This window comes from Chiloscyllium plagiosum, unplaced genomic scaffold (assembly GCF_037043375.1).
Source record: "Chiloscyllium plagiosum isolate Xiang-an unplaced genomic scaffold, Cpla_swu_hap1 HiC_scaffold_3, whole genome shotgun sequence".
Classification (NCBI taxonomy): Eukaryota; Metazoa; Chordata; class Chondrichthyes; order Orectolobiformes; family Hemiscylliidae; genus Chiloscyllium; species Chiloscyllium plagiosum.
The window spans coordinates 21,765,440-21,785,481 of NW_028270141.1; the positions used below are offsets into that span (position 1 = coordinate 21,765,440).

The following is a 20,042-nucleotide window of genomic DNA, read 5'->3' on the forward strand; positions in this document are numbered from 1 at the left end:
AAATTAACATTCAGGATAATTTTTACAAGAGTAAAAGAACTGGAAAAAAATTGGCCTTATCAGCCATAGACTAAATTGTTGTTATTTGCAGCTTCTGAGTGATAAGGGTAGGTAAAAATCTCACTATTAATACTCACAAGGGGCAACGTTCAACTATCATTCACTTTGTAGCCATAAAAACAGATGACTCATTGGAGAGAACAAATGGTTATGTAATGTGTGCATGACTACATTTAAAGAAGTAGAAAGGCTTAAGGAACACTAAGGGTACAGTGGAAACAAAGGAATAAAAAAATTCAAACACCAAAAATTAAGTAATGAAATTCATTTGCTATGGATGTGCAGCAACCGTAGGACTTAGTGCTCCAGGGAAAACCATTTTTTTTAAAATGTAGAAATCCAAAGTCCTCTCTTTCCCTCCCTTCATTTACAATGGGGTGAAGGCCAAACATGCTAATTGAGATATAACATTGATTTAACTTATCTCACATGAACTTGACTGCTTTAAGCAGAGTGCTTAACCAGATATTGTGCATAAGTTATCAACTAACAGGTGCAGCCAGCACAAAACACAACAGATATTCAGATGAACACCTAAAAAGTTCAAACTGTTCATACTGAGAATTAATTAAAAAAAAGATGTTGATGTTTTACTACCAACATGATTGACATGATGGAAAAAGAACAGAACATTTGGATAATGTTATAAAGTATCAGGCACTTGGCAATTTGATGAGGGAGTTCAAAGAAATTCCCAGAGGAAACAATGTTATACTTACCAGAGTGAATACATACACAACAAGACCTCTAGTTCTTGACTAGTGAATCAACAGCAAGGAGAAAATGAAGACTGCAGATGCTGGAGATCAGAGTCTGAAGGGCTTATGCTCAAGAGATCGATTCCCCTGATCCTCGGATGCTGCCTGACCTGCTGTGCTTTTCCAGCACCACACTTTTCCACTCAAGTGAATCTCATATCGAACATGAAATTAAGGTTTTTCTTTTGCATTCACTAAATCAGCATTTTCAAATAGAGTACTTATTTTTTCTGTTCATACTTTAAGAGGGGATAAAAGTGCTACAAAGGAAATTCAATATACCTCAGTGATTTAATACTTCAGGAGGACAGTTAGTTTTGCATGTGTTCACTCTTCCAACTCAAGATGACGACGACATCAACAAGAGATCACTGAATTATGTTTCAGATGTGAGGTGTCCACATGACTAAATCAAACCACGTTAGAGTCATAGAATCAGAGTTACACAGCATGGAAACAGACCTTTTGGACCAATTCATCAATGTCAGTCAGATATCGTAATCAATCTAGTCCCATTTACCAGCATTTGGCCCATACCCCTCTAAACTCCTCCTATTCATGTACCCATCCAGATGCTTTTTAAACATGTTGTAATTGTACGCACCTCCACCACTTCCTCTGGCAGCTTGTTCCATGCAGGCACCACCCTCTGCATGAAAAAGATGCCCTTCAGTTTTAGTATCCTCTAACGCGGGGAAAACACCCTGACGTGGCTATTCACTGCACCTCATGATTTTATAAACCTCTAGATAGAAGATCACCCTTCAGTCTCCAACACTGTGGGAGAAATAGCACCAGCCTATTCAACCTCTCCATCCTCTCCCTTTAGCTCAGGCCTTCCAATCCCAACGATGTCCCTGTAAATCTTTCCTGAACCCTTTCAAGTTTAGCAACATCTTTCCTAAAGCAGGGAGACGAGAACTGAGTGCAGGATTCCAAAAATAGCACAGCCAATGTCCTGCACAGCTGCAGTGTGACAGAGTGTGGTGCTGGAAAAGCACAGCTGATCAGGCAGCATCTGAGGTGCAGGAAAATCGACATTTTGGGCAAAAGTCCTTCATCAGGAATTTTTGATATCAGGCTTTTGCCCGAAACGTCGATTTTCCTGCCACTCGGATGTTGCCTGACCTGCTGTGCTTCTCCAGCACCACACTTTTCACTCTAACCTCCAGCACCGGCAGTTCTCACTTTCGCCCTGCAATGTGACATCCCAATTCTTATACTCAATGCACTAACCAATAAAAGGTAAGCTTGTCAAACACCTTCTTCACCACCTTGTCTGGTTATGACTTCATTTACCAGGAACCCTGCACCTGTACCCCTAGGTCCCTTTGTTCAGCAACACTCCATAGAGCCCTACCATTAAATGTACAAGTCCTGCCCATATTTGCCTTACAAAAACACAACACCTCGTTTATCTAAAATTAAACAGCATCTGCCACTCCTTCAGCCCTTGGCCCTTCTTATCAATGTCACATTGGACTTCAAAATAACCTTCTTCACTGTCTACTATGTTCAATATATCATATCAGTTGCATGACACTATGATCATGGGCTATAAGCTCTGTCTTATGAGCCTGCCAGTACTTCCAAATAAACCTGTTGGACTACAACCTGGTGTTGTGAGATTTTTAAACTTTGCCCACCTCAGTCCAACATCAGCACCTCATCAGCATGACCAATTTTGGTATCATCTGCAAACTTACCAACCATACCTCCTATATTCACATCCAAATCATTTAAGCAGTAGACCTTGCACCAATCCTAGCTACACACCACAGGTCACAAGCCTCCAGTCCAGAAAAACAATCCTTTACCACCACCCTCTGTCTTCTAATTTCAAGACAATTCTGTATCCAATTGGCCAGCTTCCCCTGGATTCCATATAATCTAACCTCATTAGTCTACCATGTGGAACTTTGAACACCTTGATGTGCATATAGACAACACCTAACAGTCTGCCTTCAATCATCTTTGTCACTTCTTCAAAAAAAAAACTCAGTCAAATGAGAATTTCCTACACACATGCTGACTATCCCTAATCAGTCCTTGCCTTTCCAAATGCACATAAATCCTGTCCCTCAAACCTCTCCCAACAACTTACCCACCATAGACATCAGACTCAAGTCTATATTTACCTGGCTTTTCCTTACTACATTTTTTAAATAATGGCACCACATTAGCCACAGGGATAAGGTACTGGAAGACTGGAAGTTGGCTATCAAAATGGTACAAATATCTCAGCAAGGAGCCCAGCAATCTCTTCCCTAGCTTTGCTCAAAGTTCTGGGCCATACCTGATCAGATCATTTATCCACCACTAAGTATTTTAAGATGCCCAGCACCACCTCCTCTATAATATGAAGATTTCAAGATATCTACTTATTTCTTCATGTTCTCTAGCTTCCATACCCTCCTTCACAGTAATACTCAGTTAGTACCTCAACCATCTCCTGTGATTCCATACATGGATTGATTTTTAAGGGACTCAATTCTCTCCCTAGTTATTCTTTCTTCCCTTAATGCATTTGGAGGATCTCTTTGGATTCTATTTCATCTCCCCTTTTTGCCCTCCTGTTTTCCCTCAAGCGTATTCCTACTGCCTCTATATTCCTCAAGAGATTCACTTGACCGGGCAGATGCCTCCATTTTCTTGGCCAGACTCTAATTTCTGACGTCATCCATCATCCCCTTATCCTTCACACGAACAGGAACATATTAACATTTTTAAAGGGCTCCCGCATCCCACCTGCCCCTTTACTTGCATATAGTGTCTCCCAGTCAACTTTTAAAGTCTTGTTTAATACTTTCTAAATTGGCTTTCCTCCAATTTAGAAATAACTTTAGATCAGGTACGTCCTTTTCCATATTTCTATTAGTTTTAAAATAATTATGATCACTGGCCCCAAAGTGTTCCCCCACTAACCCCTCAGTCACCTGTTCTGTCTTATTTCCTAGGAGAAGGTCAAGTTTTGCTCCTTCTCTTAAAAGGTGCAACCACAGACTGAACATCAAAATGTTCTTCGATACACTTAAATTCCTCTCCATCGAAGCCCTTAACACTATGGGCAATCCCAGTCTCTACTCGAAAAGTTAAAATACCCTACTATTAAAACCTTATTATTCTTAAAGATAACAGATCTTCTCTCAAATTCTCCTTACAGCTGCAACTTTATCTTTAACCAAAAACAACACTCTCCCTTCTTTATTGCCCCCCTTCTAGCCTTCCGATAGCACAAATCCTGGAAAATTAAGATGCCAATCCTGCCCTTCCCAGAGTCATGTTTCCGTAACAGCCATAATATCCCAGTCCCACGTTCCCAACCATGCTGAGTTAATCTGCCTTATCTGGGCGCCTCTTGCATTGAAATAAATGCAATTTAATTTAGCAGTCTTACCTCATTTTCTGTCTTGCTCTTGACTACAACTTCCTCACCCATGATCCCAAAACATCAAGCCCTGCCCCTGTACCAGCTCCTCAGCACAAAGTTCAAAGAATGCACTGCTGCTACAAAACAGATGCTTCTGGCACTGAACATCCACTTAAATGTTCCCAGTCAGTCAACATGTCTCTTTTTGCACAAGTGATAGCACCTTTGTTGACGAGACAAACAGAGCAGAGCAATCCAATATGGGAATCTCATATCTCTAGATGATGTTGAAATTTTTCATTGTGTCCTTAGAGCACTTTTTTCTGACCTCCATGCAAAAGCTGGCAAACAGGAGGCAGAAGATCACAACAAGCCAGGCAGCATCAGGAGGTGAAGACGTCAACATTTCAAGCATAACCCTTCCTCAGCACTAGATGAGGGGGTGGGGGCAGCTACAGATAAAGAGGGGGTTGGGGTGGGTGGGGAAGAGTCACATAAGGGTGAGGCAGCCTACCACTGCCTCAACCACTCCATCCCTCTATCTGTAGCTCGCCTCCTTCTCCACCCATCTAGTCCTGAAGAGTTATACCTGAAACGGTGACTTCTCCAGCTCCTGATGCTGCCTGCTTGCCATGTTCTTCCAGCTCCTGTCTGTCTACTTTGGATTCCAGCACCTGCAGTTTTTTTTCCTCTCTCTCCATCCATGCAAACGTTGGCCTTCAATTAACTGGCCATGGGGGAGGGGAAAAAAAGTATTTTGGCACTCACCAGGCATTCAGAATTTTATACGGAAAAACCAAAAGAACCAAAAAAAATCAATTTAGTGAGGAGAATAAAATAGATTGCAATGGCTTTGATTAGTATATAGGAAACAGAGGGGCTGAATTAAATGTTAGTCACGGAAGCAGACAATGAAGCCGCATGCTAATTTTGTGTATGAGAGATGTTGAACAAATACTGTGTCTTTTCTCATCAACAGAAGTCAAAATCTGTACCAGAAAAGGTAGTTCATAAAAGTGAGGAACTTAGTGTACTAAACATAGATAGGAGCAGGAGGAGGCCATTCAGCCCTTTGAACCTGCTCCGCCATTCATCATAATCATGGCTGATCATCCAACTCAATCGTCCAATCCCCTGCTTTCTCCCTGTAACCTTTGATTCCATTCGCCCCAAGTACAATATCTAGCCACCTCTTGAATACATTCAATGTTCTGGCATCAACTACTTCCTATGGTAATGAATTCCACAGACTCCCCACTCTTTGGGTGAAGACATGTCTCATCTCCACCCTAAATGTTCCACCCTGAATCCTCAGTGTGTGACCCCGCTTCTGGATGCACTCACCATCGGGAACATCCTCTCCGCATCTACCCTGTCAAGTCCAGTTAGAATTTTCAAAGTGTCTATGAGATTCCCCCCTCATTTGTCTGAACTCCAGCAAAAACATAGAACATAGAACATAGAAGAATACAGCGCAGTACAGGCCCTTTGGCCCTCGATGTTGCGCCGATCCAAGCCCACCTAACCTATACTAACCCACTATCCTCCATATACCTATCCAATGCCCGCTTAAATGCCCATAAAGAGGGAGAGTCCACCACTGCTGCTGGCAGGGCATTCCATGAACTTACGACTCGCTGAGTGAAGAACCTACCCCTAACTTCAGTCCTATATCTACCCCCCCTTAATTTAAAGCTATGCCCCCTTGTAATACCCGACTCCATACGCGGGAAAAGGTTCACACAGTCAACCCTATCTAACCCCCTAATCATCTTGTACACCTCAATCAAGTCACCCCTAAACCTTCTTTTCTCTAATGAAAACAGCCCCAAGTGTCTCAGTCTATCCTCATACGATCTTCCTTCCATACCAGGCAACATCCTGGTAAACCTCCTCTGCACCCGTTCCAGTGCCTCCACATCCTTCCTATAGTATGGCGACCAAAACTGCACACAATATTCCAGATGCGGCCGCACCAGAGTTTTATACAACTGCATCATGACCTCAGGACTCCGGAACTCAATTCCTCTACCAATAAAAGCCAGTATGCCATATGCCTTCCTCACCGCACTATTTACCTGGGAACAATCCTAACCTAGTCAACCTCTCCTCATATGTCTGTCCCACCATTCCCAGAATCAGCTTTGTAAGTCTTTGCTGCACTCCCTCGAGAATAAGAGCAACCTTCCTCAGAAAAGGAGGCAAAATCCGTACACTTTATTCTCGGTGTGGCCGCACCAAGGTCCCTGCTCCTATACTCAAAAGCTCTCGCAATGAAGGTCAACATACTCTTTGCCTTCTTTACTGCCTGCTGCACCTGTATGCTTACTTTCAGCGATTTTTGCTCAAGGACAACCAGGTCCCATTGCACACTCCCCTTTCCAAATTTACAGGCATTCAGGCAGTAATTTGCCTTGTTTTTGCTTCCAGACTGAATAACCTCACATTTGTCCAAATTATACTGAATCTACCATTGATTTGCCCGCTCACACAACCTGTCCAGATCATGCTGAAGGATCTCTGCATCCTTGACACAGTTCACCCTCCCAACTTAGTAACATCAGCAAAATTTGAGATGTTATATTAATGAACTGGATGAGGGAACAAAATGTATGATGTGAATATCTGCGATCCTAGCACCGATCCCTGTGGCACCCCACCAGTTACTGCCTGCCAATTAGAAAAGGATCCATTAATTCCTTAAAGAGAAAAAAGACATCTTTAGAAGGACCAGAAGTTATACTGACTGGTTGGAAACTTTAAAGAGGACTTAAGTAGATGCATAAACAAAAATAAATAAAAACACTCAAAATTGGTCATGCTGATGATTTGGAAGTACTAGCTTTTGAAGTGCTGCTCCTTCATCTGGTAGCTAGTAAGGCGGGATCATAAGACACAGAATTTATAGAGTTCAAATGACATGAGTCAGAGGCAGTTGAGAGTCTGAACAAGGCAGCTTTTTGGAGAGTTTGAATGCAGAGAATACAGTTGATGAAGAGATAACTTTCCTAATTTGTTTTGCAGATTCTCCACTATACAATCATGCCAGGTACTCAGGCATCCTAATTAATATTGTGGGTGCAAGTTACCTAAAATAATTATACTATTGTAATCCCAAGTGAAATTACACAAGTCTCTAGTCAACACATTCCAGTGATCATGTCCTTTGTAAAGCTAATCAGTTCTTATTCCACAATGATCATGCCTCCTTATGTTTCAAGATTGTTCTCTACTTTGTTTACAGTGATTATTTTTTCCAATGTTTTACAATTCTCCACCCTACATAAATCAGGTCCCCTTTGTTGCTTTAAACAGGTTTCCACTATGCACCGCAATCATTTCTCTACAGGATCAAACAAATCCCTGCTTTGCACATATTGTAGTGGCCCTGTAAAGCAGGTGGTATTTTTAGTTAGAGAATGTCCTGACCTCTTTCAATCCCAACAGCTATGTGTCATTCGTATATCCGGTGATATGTCTCTACTGTACTTTACTGCATTGTTTCATGCAATGTGGGTGCTGCTGGCGCATTTATTGTGTGGGGGAGAGACAGGGGAGGGAGAGAGAGGGACAGGAGAGACAGACGACACAGAGACAGATGACCGGTGACAACTTTAACCCAGGGGTCACCACTCCTCAGGAAAAGAGCGAGGTTAAGGATTCACCTCAGCTGTTGCAGGCATATTGTTGGAGACACTCTGCATTGCAAATGAGCCATCCAGCCAATTGAGTTAAATAACCCCCTATCAAGATTGCATAAAGCAGTCTTCTTGAACTACAGTCGTCCATATGTTGTAGATACAATCCCAATCACAAATAGGAAGGGAGTTAGGATTTTGACCCAATGACAGAAAGTTATCCATGACAAATTCCAAGCCGGGAAGATGTGTAGCTTGGAGAAAAATATGCAGGTGGCAGTGTTCCAATGCATTCGCTGGCCATATCCTTTCCAAAATGCTTCAATAAGGCACAACTCAAAAGAGGTTAAAATGCAGATTATGGATTCAGAGATAAGGTTAATAGCTTAACACTGAAGGAGGATAGACTAATGGACCGGAACTAGAGTGTTGGGAGAAAGGGAATATTTCTATGAAAAAAAACAAACTATGAAGGTACAAGAAGCAAGTTATTCATGATAGACAGAAAAATTCATGAGAGGATTTGATAATCAACAGGTAATGGTTGCTATTTAAAATTGTATTTAAAACAAGGTCTCTATATATTCATTCCTTTAAAAGTACAAAACATACAAAGGGAAAAGTGAATCAACTGTGGTTAGTGAAAGCTGAAAATGTGTTGCTGGAAAAGCGCAGCAGGTCAGGCAGCATCCAGGGAACAGGAGAATCGACGTTTCGGGCATAAACCCTGGTTAATGAAAGTAAGACTGCATTAGATCAAAGGAGATGGCTTACAAAAGGTGCCATAAAATGTAGTTAACCTCTAGATTGGAAGCAATTTAGAATCCAAAGGATTACCAAGGAATTGATAAAGGGGGAAAAAAAAGAGTATGTGAATGCAAATTAGTGAGAAATAAAGGCAGATTGCAAAAGCGCATTTTTAGGAATGTGACACAGAAAGATTAACCAAACAAATGCAGGATCATTATTGACAGAAAAGAGAGTATTTAAAAACAGAATAGGGAAATGGCAGAGAAATTCCTCCATGAATATAGAGAATCTTCCAGAAACACTGGGTAACAAAAGGACTTGTGAAACTGTGGTACTGAAAGAAATCATGTTAGAAAAAGGAGATACAACTTGAAACATTAACTGGATGGAAGGGTGATTAATGCCCTGAAAGAGAGGAGTAACATCCCAGAATTTGAGGTGGTAGTGAATACTTTCAAAGTTCTGCAGAAATTTTTCTCCAAATCTACAGACTGGAAAGTAACAAATGTAACCTCATTTAAAAAAGGGAAGGAGAGGGAAAATGGAGAACTACAAACCTATTAGCTTGATGTCAGAAGTAGAGAGTGTTAGAAATAAAAGAATTAATAACTCACCTTATAAAATAGATGATACAATGGTGCAGTAAACATGGATTTATGAAAGAAAAATGATGTTTGACAAACCTATTGTGACTCTTATTTTGTTACTCGCAACACAAAAGAAAGCCAGTAGACGTGGCAAATTTGGACATTCAGAAAGCTTTTAATAAGGTCTCACGCAAGTAGATAGTAAGTTAGTAATTAAAATCAGATCACATGGGACTGAGGGTAATATACTAGGATGGACTAAGTATTGTCAGACAAAGCAGAGCCTAGGAACAAACTGATTCTCACGATGGCAGGCTGTTATACTTGGGTGCAACAAGATTCAATGAGAGGATTACAATTGTTTACTTTTCCAAACATTCTGATGACAAAATGAAAATACAAATTTTGAAAGAAGCAAGAAAGCTGAAAAAGAGTGAGATAGACTACATGAATGGGGCAAGACCATGGCATAGATAAAACAACGATAGAAAAATAGAACAACAGACAATTTCTTAGAAATGGAGAGGGATTGGAAAGTATTATAGTCCAAAGGGACGTGGATGCCATCCTTCATGAATTGATATAGCCTAACTTACAGATCAAGTCAGAGTCATAGAGATGTGCAGCACAGAAGCAGACCCTTTGGTCCAACTCATCCATGCTGACCAGATACCCGAACCTAATCTAGTTCCACTTGCCAGCACTTGGCCCATATCCCTCTAAATCCTTCTTATTCATATACAACATTTAAAGGGCATCTAGATGGGTAACTGTCCCAGCATCTACCACTACTTCTGACAGCTCATTACACATACATAACACCTTCTGCGTGAAAAGGTTGGCCCTTACGTCCCTTTTAAATCTGTAATCTTCTCACCATAAACTTCTCGCCCTCTAGTTCTGGACTCTCCCAAACTTTGAGCAATTAATCAGGCAAACATCAAAATAAAAGTAAACACTGTAGCTGCTGGAATTGGAGAGGAAAACAAAATTCTGCAGAAAATCAGTATGTCTAGCAACATTTGTACAGCAAGAGTGTCAACACTGAATCCATTACATCTCTTCTTCAGTATCCAAAAAGAGTACTTAAGAAGAGTCACAGTGGATTCAAACTGGACTAAAACAGGTCAAGAATAACATATCCAAGTTTGCTGATTATACAAAGTAGGTGGGAATATAAATTGTGAGAAGCTGCAAGAGATTTAAGACAGGTTAATTGAATAGGCAATAAATGTGGCAGTTCGAAGATGCTGGGGGAGATGGGAGATTTTTCACTTTGATAGTATTAATAGAAAAGTAGCATTTAAAACAAAAGCATGGAACTTAAAATGTTTACCCTAGACCATTATGGATGTTCATCAATAGTATATTTTAGGAATGTGGAAAAGGGTATGAAAATGGAGTGAGACAGATAATCAATTGTGTCCATACAAATAATACAGCAGGATAAAGGGGATAAACCATGTACTTTGACTACAGTTTCTTATGAAAACTACTGTGAAAAGGGAAAATAGATGCAAAAACATGTCATTTCCCAACGGCAGTTCCAGCGATTGCCATTCACAAAGTGGAGAATGTAATCATATCTGAAATAAAATATTCTTGTTTACCACATTGAGATTCTGAAAATTCAACACTATATTTGCTGTATTCACACTTGTACATCTTCTTGAACCAATGTTTGCTTCTTGTGTCATTGCCATCTTCTTTATCTTGTACAATCGATATTTCTGTCATTTAATCTCTGACCTTTTACCTTGTCACAGACTTTATTCTTTGTTACATCCCAAGGGACAAACAGGCAATAAACACTTTTTGATCTCTATTTACTTAAGACAAATTACATCCCAGCTTATTTCAGTTCTTACAATGCTAACTGAAGGTTAGAAAATTTGAATTGTATCCTGTTTCATTCAGCAGATGATGACTGAGATACTTTTTCCACCATTCATAACATTTTGGTTTCTGCATTTAACTAAAACTGCTTTGATAAGCATATGCACTATGTGCAGCTGAGTCAATAAATAGTCAACATGGTCATAAAGAAAAACTAGCTTCCACCCAAAACTATTATCTATAAAAAAGCTTTTAAAAAAAATTAATACACGTATACAACAGTATAAACACATCAAAAATTGAACTGCAGAGCAGAATATCAAATACTAACAAACGTCATGTAATCCAGTTATAGTTTGTGTAAAAATTACTTGTTTCTCTCTTTGCTCAAAATTAATTATAATAAATAGTTTAAAAAGAATGGCACAAGTAGAAATAGATATTTTTCAGAGTGCAATTTAAGTCATTTGGGTTAAGGTAATCTGTCACAGATCATTCTTCCTTTCTATTTCTTGCCCAATTTCTGAAGATTACACTTTAAGCTTAAACTTTCCCTCTATTATTATATGCATAAAAAAACAAATGTCTCCACTCCAAATTGAAATTAATAGCAACTCCGCTCCTGCTTTCTCCTATTCCTTACACTTCTTAAGCTTTCATTGTACATTTTGCCTCTCAACTGATGTGCTGATGACAAAATCTATCTGCCCATTTGGCTGGACATGGAAATTTAGAATGGCAACATTCAAAAGTACAGAGGAAGCTGATATATTCTGGCCAATAGTAATCATTCACTGACTGACTATCTCCAGTACAAATTAATTGGTCTTTTATTTCAACTGTTATTATTTATTGGACTTGTTTCACTATTTGGCTCTCATGTTTGTCTCAACTCCAGACAACGCAAAGTGGGTTCCTCAGTTATGGCCCCAATCCAATATCAGCTACTCCTTTTCCTTCATCTTATGGTCAGAAATACAAAATGCTTTCTGATTACTGCGCAATTCTTCAGATAATGAAGCAAGATGTTTGCATACGGCAAAGTTTGAACAGGTTTGAGTTGAGAAGTGACGATTAACTTGTATCAAACAATGACTTTCTCCAGCAAGAGAAAGTTTAACCAACTTGCTATTGCATTCAGTGATATGACCATTGGCAAATTCCCAGCAACATCTTAGTCCACTGACCAGGAATTTAGTTGGGCCAGCCACAAATACTGAGGTTACAAAAGCAGGTCAGAGACTGGATATTCAGCAACATGACTCAATAAATACTTTCATCCATCTCCATTGCACAATTCAGGAGTCCGTTATTATTCCTTCAACAAATACAAAAAAGAAACACATCAATCAAACAGGCTACTTTGTCCTCTGATGGAGGATGTCTCACTTATCCGACATCCAGGACCAAAATAGTTAGAAACTTCCTCCAATTAAACATTGGGAAGACCAAAGCTGCTGCCTTCATTCCATGCTACAAACTCTGTTTCCCAGCTCAGGGACTTCATCCATCATCCTGGAACCATTAAAGGCTGAACCAGGATGTTGACAACGTTAATGAAATATTTAACCAAGATATGAACTTTCAACCACATATCCATAGAACAACTAAGATTGTCTTTTTCCATCTCTGACACCGACCAATATTTGCCCTGCTTCAGCTCACCTGTTTCTAAATCCTTCATCCATGCTTTTATTATCTCAAGACTTGACTATTCCTAAATCTGTGGTCATCTACAATATCCTGCTGTCCATAAACTTGAACTCATCCAAAAAAATTGCTTCCCATCTCCCTACTTGTACCAAGTTTGAACTTTTATTGCTGGAACAGCACAGCAGGTCAGGCAGCATCCAGGGAACAGGAGATTCGACGTTTCGGGCACAGGCCCTTCTTCCTGAAGAAGGGCCTGTGCCCGAAACGTCGAATCTCCTGTTCCCTGGATGCTGCCTGACCTGCTGTGCTGTTCCAGCAATAAAGTTTCAACTTTGATCTCCAGCATCTGCAGACCTCACTTTCTCCCCTACTTGTACCAAGTCTGCCTCACAGCGCCAGAGACTCGGGTTCAATTCCCACCTCAGGCAACTGTCTGTGTGGAGTTTGCACATTCTCCTCGTATCTGCGTGGGTTTACTCCGGGTGCTCTGATTTCCTCCCACAGTCCAAAAATGTGCAGGTTAGGTGAATTGGCTGTGCTAAATTGCCCATAGAGTTAGGTGAAGGGGTAAATGTAGGGGAATGGGTCTGGGTGGGTTGCTCTTCGGAGGGTCGGTATGGACTTGTTGGGCCAAAGGGCCTGTTTCCACACTGTAAGTAATCTAATCTAATCTAATGAAGTCCCATTTACCTATCATTCCCATTTTTGCTACTCTACATTAATGCTTGATCAGGAGTCAGTGTAATTTAAAAATTCTCATTCCTCTTTCAAAGTCCACCAATGCTCCCACCTCTTAAAACTCCTTCAGCCCCATAACCTTCAAATATCTGCACTCATCTAATTCTGGTCTCTTGAGAATCCCTAATTTTCTCTCCACCGCTTGCAGCTGAGCTTTGAGCTGGCTACATGCAACTTTTTCCTCCTCGTTACCTTTCATTCCTCTATTAGGTTGCTCCTTAAAACCTAGACCTTTGTGCAAGGTTTCAGAATCTATCCTCATGTCAGCTACATGACCACTTTTAGCTTCATAATGCTTCTGCAAGAAAAGGGGTCTTAAGATGTTTACAGATGTGAAACCCCAAGTTGAAAAATCACAACACCAGGTTATAGTCCAACAGGTTTATTCGGAAGCACTAGCTTTCGAAAGCTCATGCTTCCGAATAAACCTGTCGGACTATAACCTGGTGTTGTGTGATTTTCAACTTTGTACACCCCAGTCCAACTCCGGTGTCTCCAAATCATGAAACACAAACTGGCATTGTTGAATATTCACTCATTTCCCCATCAACATATTGGCAACTCCACAAGCTGACAGTACCTACCAAGCAAAATCTCTGCCATTTAGAAACAGCAGCAGCACACTCATAGAAACACTAAAGTTTACCTCTGAGAAACACAGCAGATTTGGAAATAGTTCTCCTTTCTTTCACTATCACTGATTCATAATCCTGGAACTGTTATCCATCACAAGATATGTACCATCACATGGACTAAAGCATTATTAGGGACAACAAGTGCTGGCTTTGCAAGAAACATCCACATCCCCAAGAATGAAAGAGGTGTTTTTAATTAGTACAAGTATACCTATCAATAACTGGCAAAAAAAATGCAATGTTAGGCCACCATGTGATCAAAGCTTTTATACCAGCAGTAATTTAATTTTAAAACAAACTATCTGGTTTAAAACCAGAGGTGCACTTGTTGCTCTTAGTTTACAATGACTGTTGTTTCACTTGCAACACAGTTGATTCCATCTCAATCACCTTATCAACTGTCATTCTTCCTCTAACACATAATCACTTTCCTAACGGCATCAACTCTGGGGCTTTTAAATAAAAATGGCAAAACAGTAAGTAATTGCTTAACACAATGTGGAAAATTAAGCCATCAATGCCTTTGGAATACGTGGTGACGATACTTGGTGGAGAATGTAGAGAACAAAAATAATTTCCCTGAACCTTCACATCACAAATATCCAAGCTGCCCCGGAAATGTACAAATGCCCTTTACTATACTAAAACGCTGAAGTATCTTATCTTTTTCAGTTCGCATGCACGTTTGAGTAGATCACAGACGCAAATATCAGTACAAGTTCATACAAATTGGGGGATGGGGTAGGGAACGCCTTGCACTTCGAAATGGACCGTCAAACACTGTCCCTGTAGTTCCACATACAAGACATCGAGGCAATAACATTCGTCCAACCTAAATCAGTAAGTTCGCAAATAAGCTCGACAATCTGGACATCTTACTTGCTGAAACTTCTTCAGAATCAAGTTTACAGCCAGTGTTGAAACTTCGCCTGTGCACCACTTTACATCGACGAGGGAACAGATGTTCGGAATCTACCGGGAAAGCTGGGTGGGGGATTCTTGCCAAGGCAATGAGGCAGAACATTTACACAAACAAACAAACAAACAACCACCAACAACAACAACAACCAGTGGAGTCCGCGGGTCTGCGACAAGAAAAGCGAGAGGACCGAGTACAGTGCAGGGACTCAGCAACTTGAGGGGCGCGATTTTTGGTGTTCTGACAGGCAGATATAACTAATCTCCTTTAACCGAGGCACAGACTTGGAAACGGACATTGAATGACGTGGGGTGTGGATGGTGGGAGAAAGAGAGAAAATAACTCACATCGAATTCACAAGTGCTTAAAAAAAACAGGGGATATTTGATGTTTTTAAAAAAAAATGACAAAAGCTGGTTAGGAAGAGAGGCGTCAACCATGAGTCTCATTAATTAAAATTAAACAACAAATCACCCACCCACAAATTAATAAGGGGGGGGGGGGGTGGAGAAGGGATCAAATAACTGGCATTGATCTGGGGAGGGAAACTATGGCAGAGACCTTGTACCCAGGGAAATATTCGATAGTCCACAGCCAGGTGGGGGGGGGGGGGGGGAAACAGGTTGCTACGTAAATATTCCAGGAGTTGGAGGGGGGGGGGGAGCGGTGGGGAAGTTGGTTATTTACAACACCATTACCCCTCCCCCCCCCCCAAACAACGGCTCGAGGTGAGGAGGGGGAAGGAGAAACACTCCGAATGCAAATTCAAACTTTAACATGGCGGCGTCGAAGGCACGAGCAGTCGTAAAACTAAGCCACGTACGGTACCTGATCAATAGAGAGATTGATCGCCTCGCTGAGGGGCAGCAGGAGAGTGGAGCCGGTGGTGCCGCTGCCTCCCGTAGCCATGTTGGTTGGACGGGGAGACGCCGCCAGCGCACAGCCATAACAACAGGGGAGACACCCCGCCCCCTTCACCCCCGGCGGCCAATCACGTCCCGCGCCTCCGCCCTTCCGCCCGCCCCCACCGGCCCGGCATCTCGGCTTCCATTGGTCAGCGGCGCCACACGGGGCTTGGGTTTTCCTTTGGTCTAACGCGCTGTCACTCACACGTCCCGCCCCCGATCTTTGTCGTGGGATTATCCTGGAACCTCAGGATTGAATGAATGAAAGGAGGCTGGGCATTGGGAGACGAGTGCACCTGAATGGACTCAGATACAAACTGTAACCATTGTTCCAATCACAGGGACACCAAACTCCACGTTTTCGTTCTACTAGTGTTTTACGTTGTATTTTATTTTTTCCCAAAACAATGCAACATCGTATTGAACTTTCAACTGAGATTAGGGTGTGATTTTACAAGAAACCCGCCCCATCCAAGAATGTTTATTTCATTTAAACATTTACACACCGCTCGAACGAATTAGTCCTTTCCCACCTGAAAACGAAAGATGCTGGAGATCACAGAAGGTCAGGTAGCATCCACGAGAGAGCAAGCTAACATTTCGAGTCGAGATGACTCTTCATCATTGTCTTTCGTGTTTCATTCACATTACTTTTGTTCCATTGAAGAATTTCACCTGAATCGTTAACCTACCTTTTTCGTCAAATGCTCACAGATAATTGGTCTTGGAATTTGCTCCAGTGAGGTATGCCCGACTTGTGAGACTTTTTCCCCCCTTAGTTTCAGCTATGAAAATATTTTGTGTCTTAAAATGCAAAGAGGAGAAAGTGAGGACTGCAGATGCTGGAGATCAGAGCTGAAAATGTGTTGCTGGAAAAGCGCAGCAGGTCAGGCAGCATCCAAGGAACAGGAGAATCGACGTTTCGGGCATAAGCCCTTCTTCAGGAATGAAGAAGGGCTTATGCCCGAAATGTCGATTCTCCTATTCCTTGGATGCTGCCTGACCTGCTGCGCTTTTCCAGCAACACATTTTCAGCTCTTAAAATGCAAAGCCAGTTAAAAGATCTTAGGACAGTGACAGAACACAACAAAGGGAAGTGAGGTGGTCCACTACTTATCGTCATTTACATAAATGATTTGGATGTGAGCATAAGAAGTATAGTTAGTAAGTTTGCAGATGACACCAAAATTGGAGGTGTAGTGGACAGCGAAGAAGGTTTCCTCAGATTACAACAGGATTTTGATCAGATGGACCAAAGGGCTGAGGAATGGCAGATGGAGTTTAATTTAGATAATGAGAGGTGCTCCATTTTGGGAAAGCAAATTTTAGCAGGACTAAATGGTAAGGTCCTAGGGAGTGCTGCTGAACAGAGAGACCTTGGAGTGCAGGTTCATATCTCCTTGAAAGTGGAGTCGCAGGTAGATAGGATTGTGAAGAAGGGGTTTGGTATGCTTTCCTTTATTGGTCAGAGTATTGAGTACAGGAGTTGGGAGGTCATGTTGCAGCTGTACAGGACATTGTTTAGGCCACTGTTGGAATATTGTGTGCATTTCTGGTCTCCTTCCTATCAGAAAGATGTTGTGAAACTTGAAAAGGTACAGAAAAGATTTACAAGGATGTTGCCAGGTTTGGTGGATTTGAGCTATGGAGAGAGGCTGAAGAGCTGTGGCTGTTTTCCCTGGAGTGTCAGAGGCTGAGGGGAGACCTTATAAAAGTTTACAAAATTATGAGGGGCATGGATAGGAAAAATAGACAAAGTCTGTTCCCTGGGGTGGGGAGTCCAGAACTAGAGGGCATAGGTTTAGGGTGAGAGGGGCAAGATATAAAAGGGACAAGTTTCTCATGTAGAGGGTGGTATGTGTGTGGAATGAGCTGCCAGAGGAAGTGGTGGAGGCTAGTACAATTGCAACATTTAAAAGATGGGTATATGAAGGGTTTGGAAGGATATGGGGCCAAGAGCAGGCAGGTGGGACTAGATTGGGTTGGGATATCTGGCCGGCATGGACGGGTTGGACCAAAGGGTCTGTTTTCGTGCTGTACATCTCTATGATTCTATAACCTGGTTATAGTCCAACAGGTTTATTTGGAAGCACTAGCTTTCAGAATGCTGTTCCTTCATCCTGATGAAGGAGCAGCACTCTGAGAGCTAGTGCTTCCAAATAAACTTGTTGGACTTTAACCTGGTGTTGTGTGATTTTAAACTTTGGGTCCATCCCAGGCCAACACTGGCAGCTCCAAATCAAGAGGTGATTTAAAGTAGATAAAAACTGAAAGAATTGCGGATGCTCGAAATCAGAAACAAAAACAGAAATTGCTGGAAAAGCTCAGCAGGTCTGAACTAATGTCATTCTACGCGAAACATTAACCTTGATTTCTCTCCACAAATGCTGCCAGACCTGCTGAGCTTTTGCAAAAATTTCTGAATTAAAGTAGATGCGGAAAGAGATATAAAGTGGGGGTGAGAAAGATTAGATTAGGAACAAGCCAGCAAATAGATAGAAAAGAAATGTAAAAGAATTCTTTTAAAATGTTAAACTTCAAATATCTCCAAGCAAAATTTACTAGACTGGAATGAGTTCCGACAATTTAAGGTGTTTCTCATTTAGAGAAGATGTGAGGTATTGTTGGAATTTACTCCAACGCAGTACCGTATAGTGAGAGGGCTATAGTATCAAAGGTGCCACCCACTGGATGAGACTTTAAGTGAAGGTCCATCTCCCCTTACAAATTGAGGTAAAATATCAATATAACTACTTTGAGGAAGAGATACCTCTTGGGTCCTGACAACTACTTATTTGCTAGCCAACATTAAAAAAAAGTCCAATCGTTATCATAGTGCTGTTGTTGGGAACTTGCTATGTTCAAATTGGCTGTAATCTTTCCAATATTACAACAGTGCCCACACTTCAAAGAAAAACTTTATTGGCTATAAAGTGTTTTGGAACGTCATGACTTGCAGTACAGATTCTTCACTCTTCCTTAAATTTCACGACGAAAGAGATACTTAGTTATGTGATTGCCTTTTTAGTAGAAAGTTTATTCATGTTAATAGCAAAATACAGCTCTGCCTTGAAACTCACGAGATGATTGACAGCAAGCTTCCATTTTCATGAGGCTAATGGCAAATTCCACAAATTGTCTAGCAATTGTGGCAATTTACAACTCACACCATATCTCTTACTTGCCACAGATTACTAATCATTTCCACCCTGTGACTAAAAACTGTATGATTCTACAACTCACCATTACATTCACAGGAGTCAAAATCATTATTTCATGTAGGTGGCAATTGGATGCTTCTAGACCAGTATAACCTTAAGTTCATTTAAATCTTTCTGCCAGTATCGTAACAGAGCATCTGCTGAAATCCAAAGCTCTGGAATTTCTTCCCTAATCCTTTCTGCCTCATTACCTGTTTACACCTTTGACATAAATCTCTCTGATCCAGCTTTTGGTCATATGGCTTTATATTTTGACATCAAACTTTGATTGATGAACCACCAGTGAAGCACCTTGGGACACTGAACTATTTTCAAGCTGCTACAAAAATGTAGGCTGTTGTTTTACATATATCTCATTTGCATTAAAGAGATGCTGTTTAGAAATGTGAGTCATGAAGTCATTTTTATTTCCCCACTGTTGGCAGACCAGAATTTCAAGTATGTATGTCATTACTGAGCTATCTTACTTGTTTATTATTTTGCCTTTATTCACATTACTGCTGTACTTAGGGAGGGTATTCCTGGGAATATATCCAGGTAAGTTATTTGGGTGGAACTGAGAAATAAAAAAAGAATGATTACCTTATTGGATTTGTATTTTCGACTCCCTAATAGTCAGCAGGAAATTGAGAAACAGATTTGTAAGGAGATTTCAGTTATCTGTAAGAATAATAGGGTGGTTATGGTAGGGAATTTTAACTTTCCAAACATAGACTGGGACTGCCATAATGTTAAGGACTTAGATGGAGAGGAATTTGTTAACTGTGTACAAGAAAATGTTCTGATTCAGTATGTGGATATACCTAGTAGAGGAGGTGCAAAACTTGACCTACTCTTGGGAAATAAGGCAGGGCAGGTAACTGAGGTGTCAGTGGGGGAGCACTTTGGGGAGAGTGACCATAATTCTATTAGTTTTTAAAAAGTAGTGGAAAAGGATAGACCAGATCTAAAACTTGAAGTTCTAAATTGGAG

General features: G+C 41.0%; 1 protein-coding gene across 2 annotated transcripts in view; it reads right to left on the reverse strand.

Moving 5' to 3' along the window:
• LOC122541510 (membrane-bound glycerophospholipid O-acyltransferase 2-like) overlaps nucleotides 1–15,903 on the reverse strand; it is a 127,553-nt gene extending 111,650 nt beyond the window's left edge. Inside the window, exon 1 of one of the 2 annotated variants that reach the window (XM_043678334.2) lies at nucleotides 15,773–15,903. In XM_043678334.2, coding sequence (XP_043534269.1) covers nucleotides 15,773–15,853 — 81 coding nt within the window. In that variant the 5' untranslated portion in view covers nucleotides 15,854–15,903. Of the gene's footprint in view, nucleotides 1–14,904; nucleotides 15,466–15,772 lie in introns of those variants that run through there. The other variant, XM_087977896.1, reaches the window with a different exon arrangement.
• Nucleotides 15,904–20,042: the final 4,139 nt, after the last annotated feature.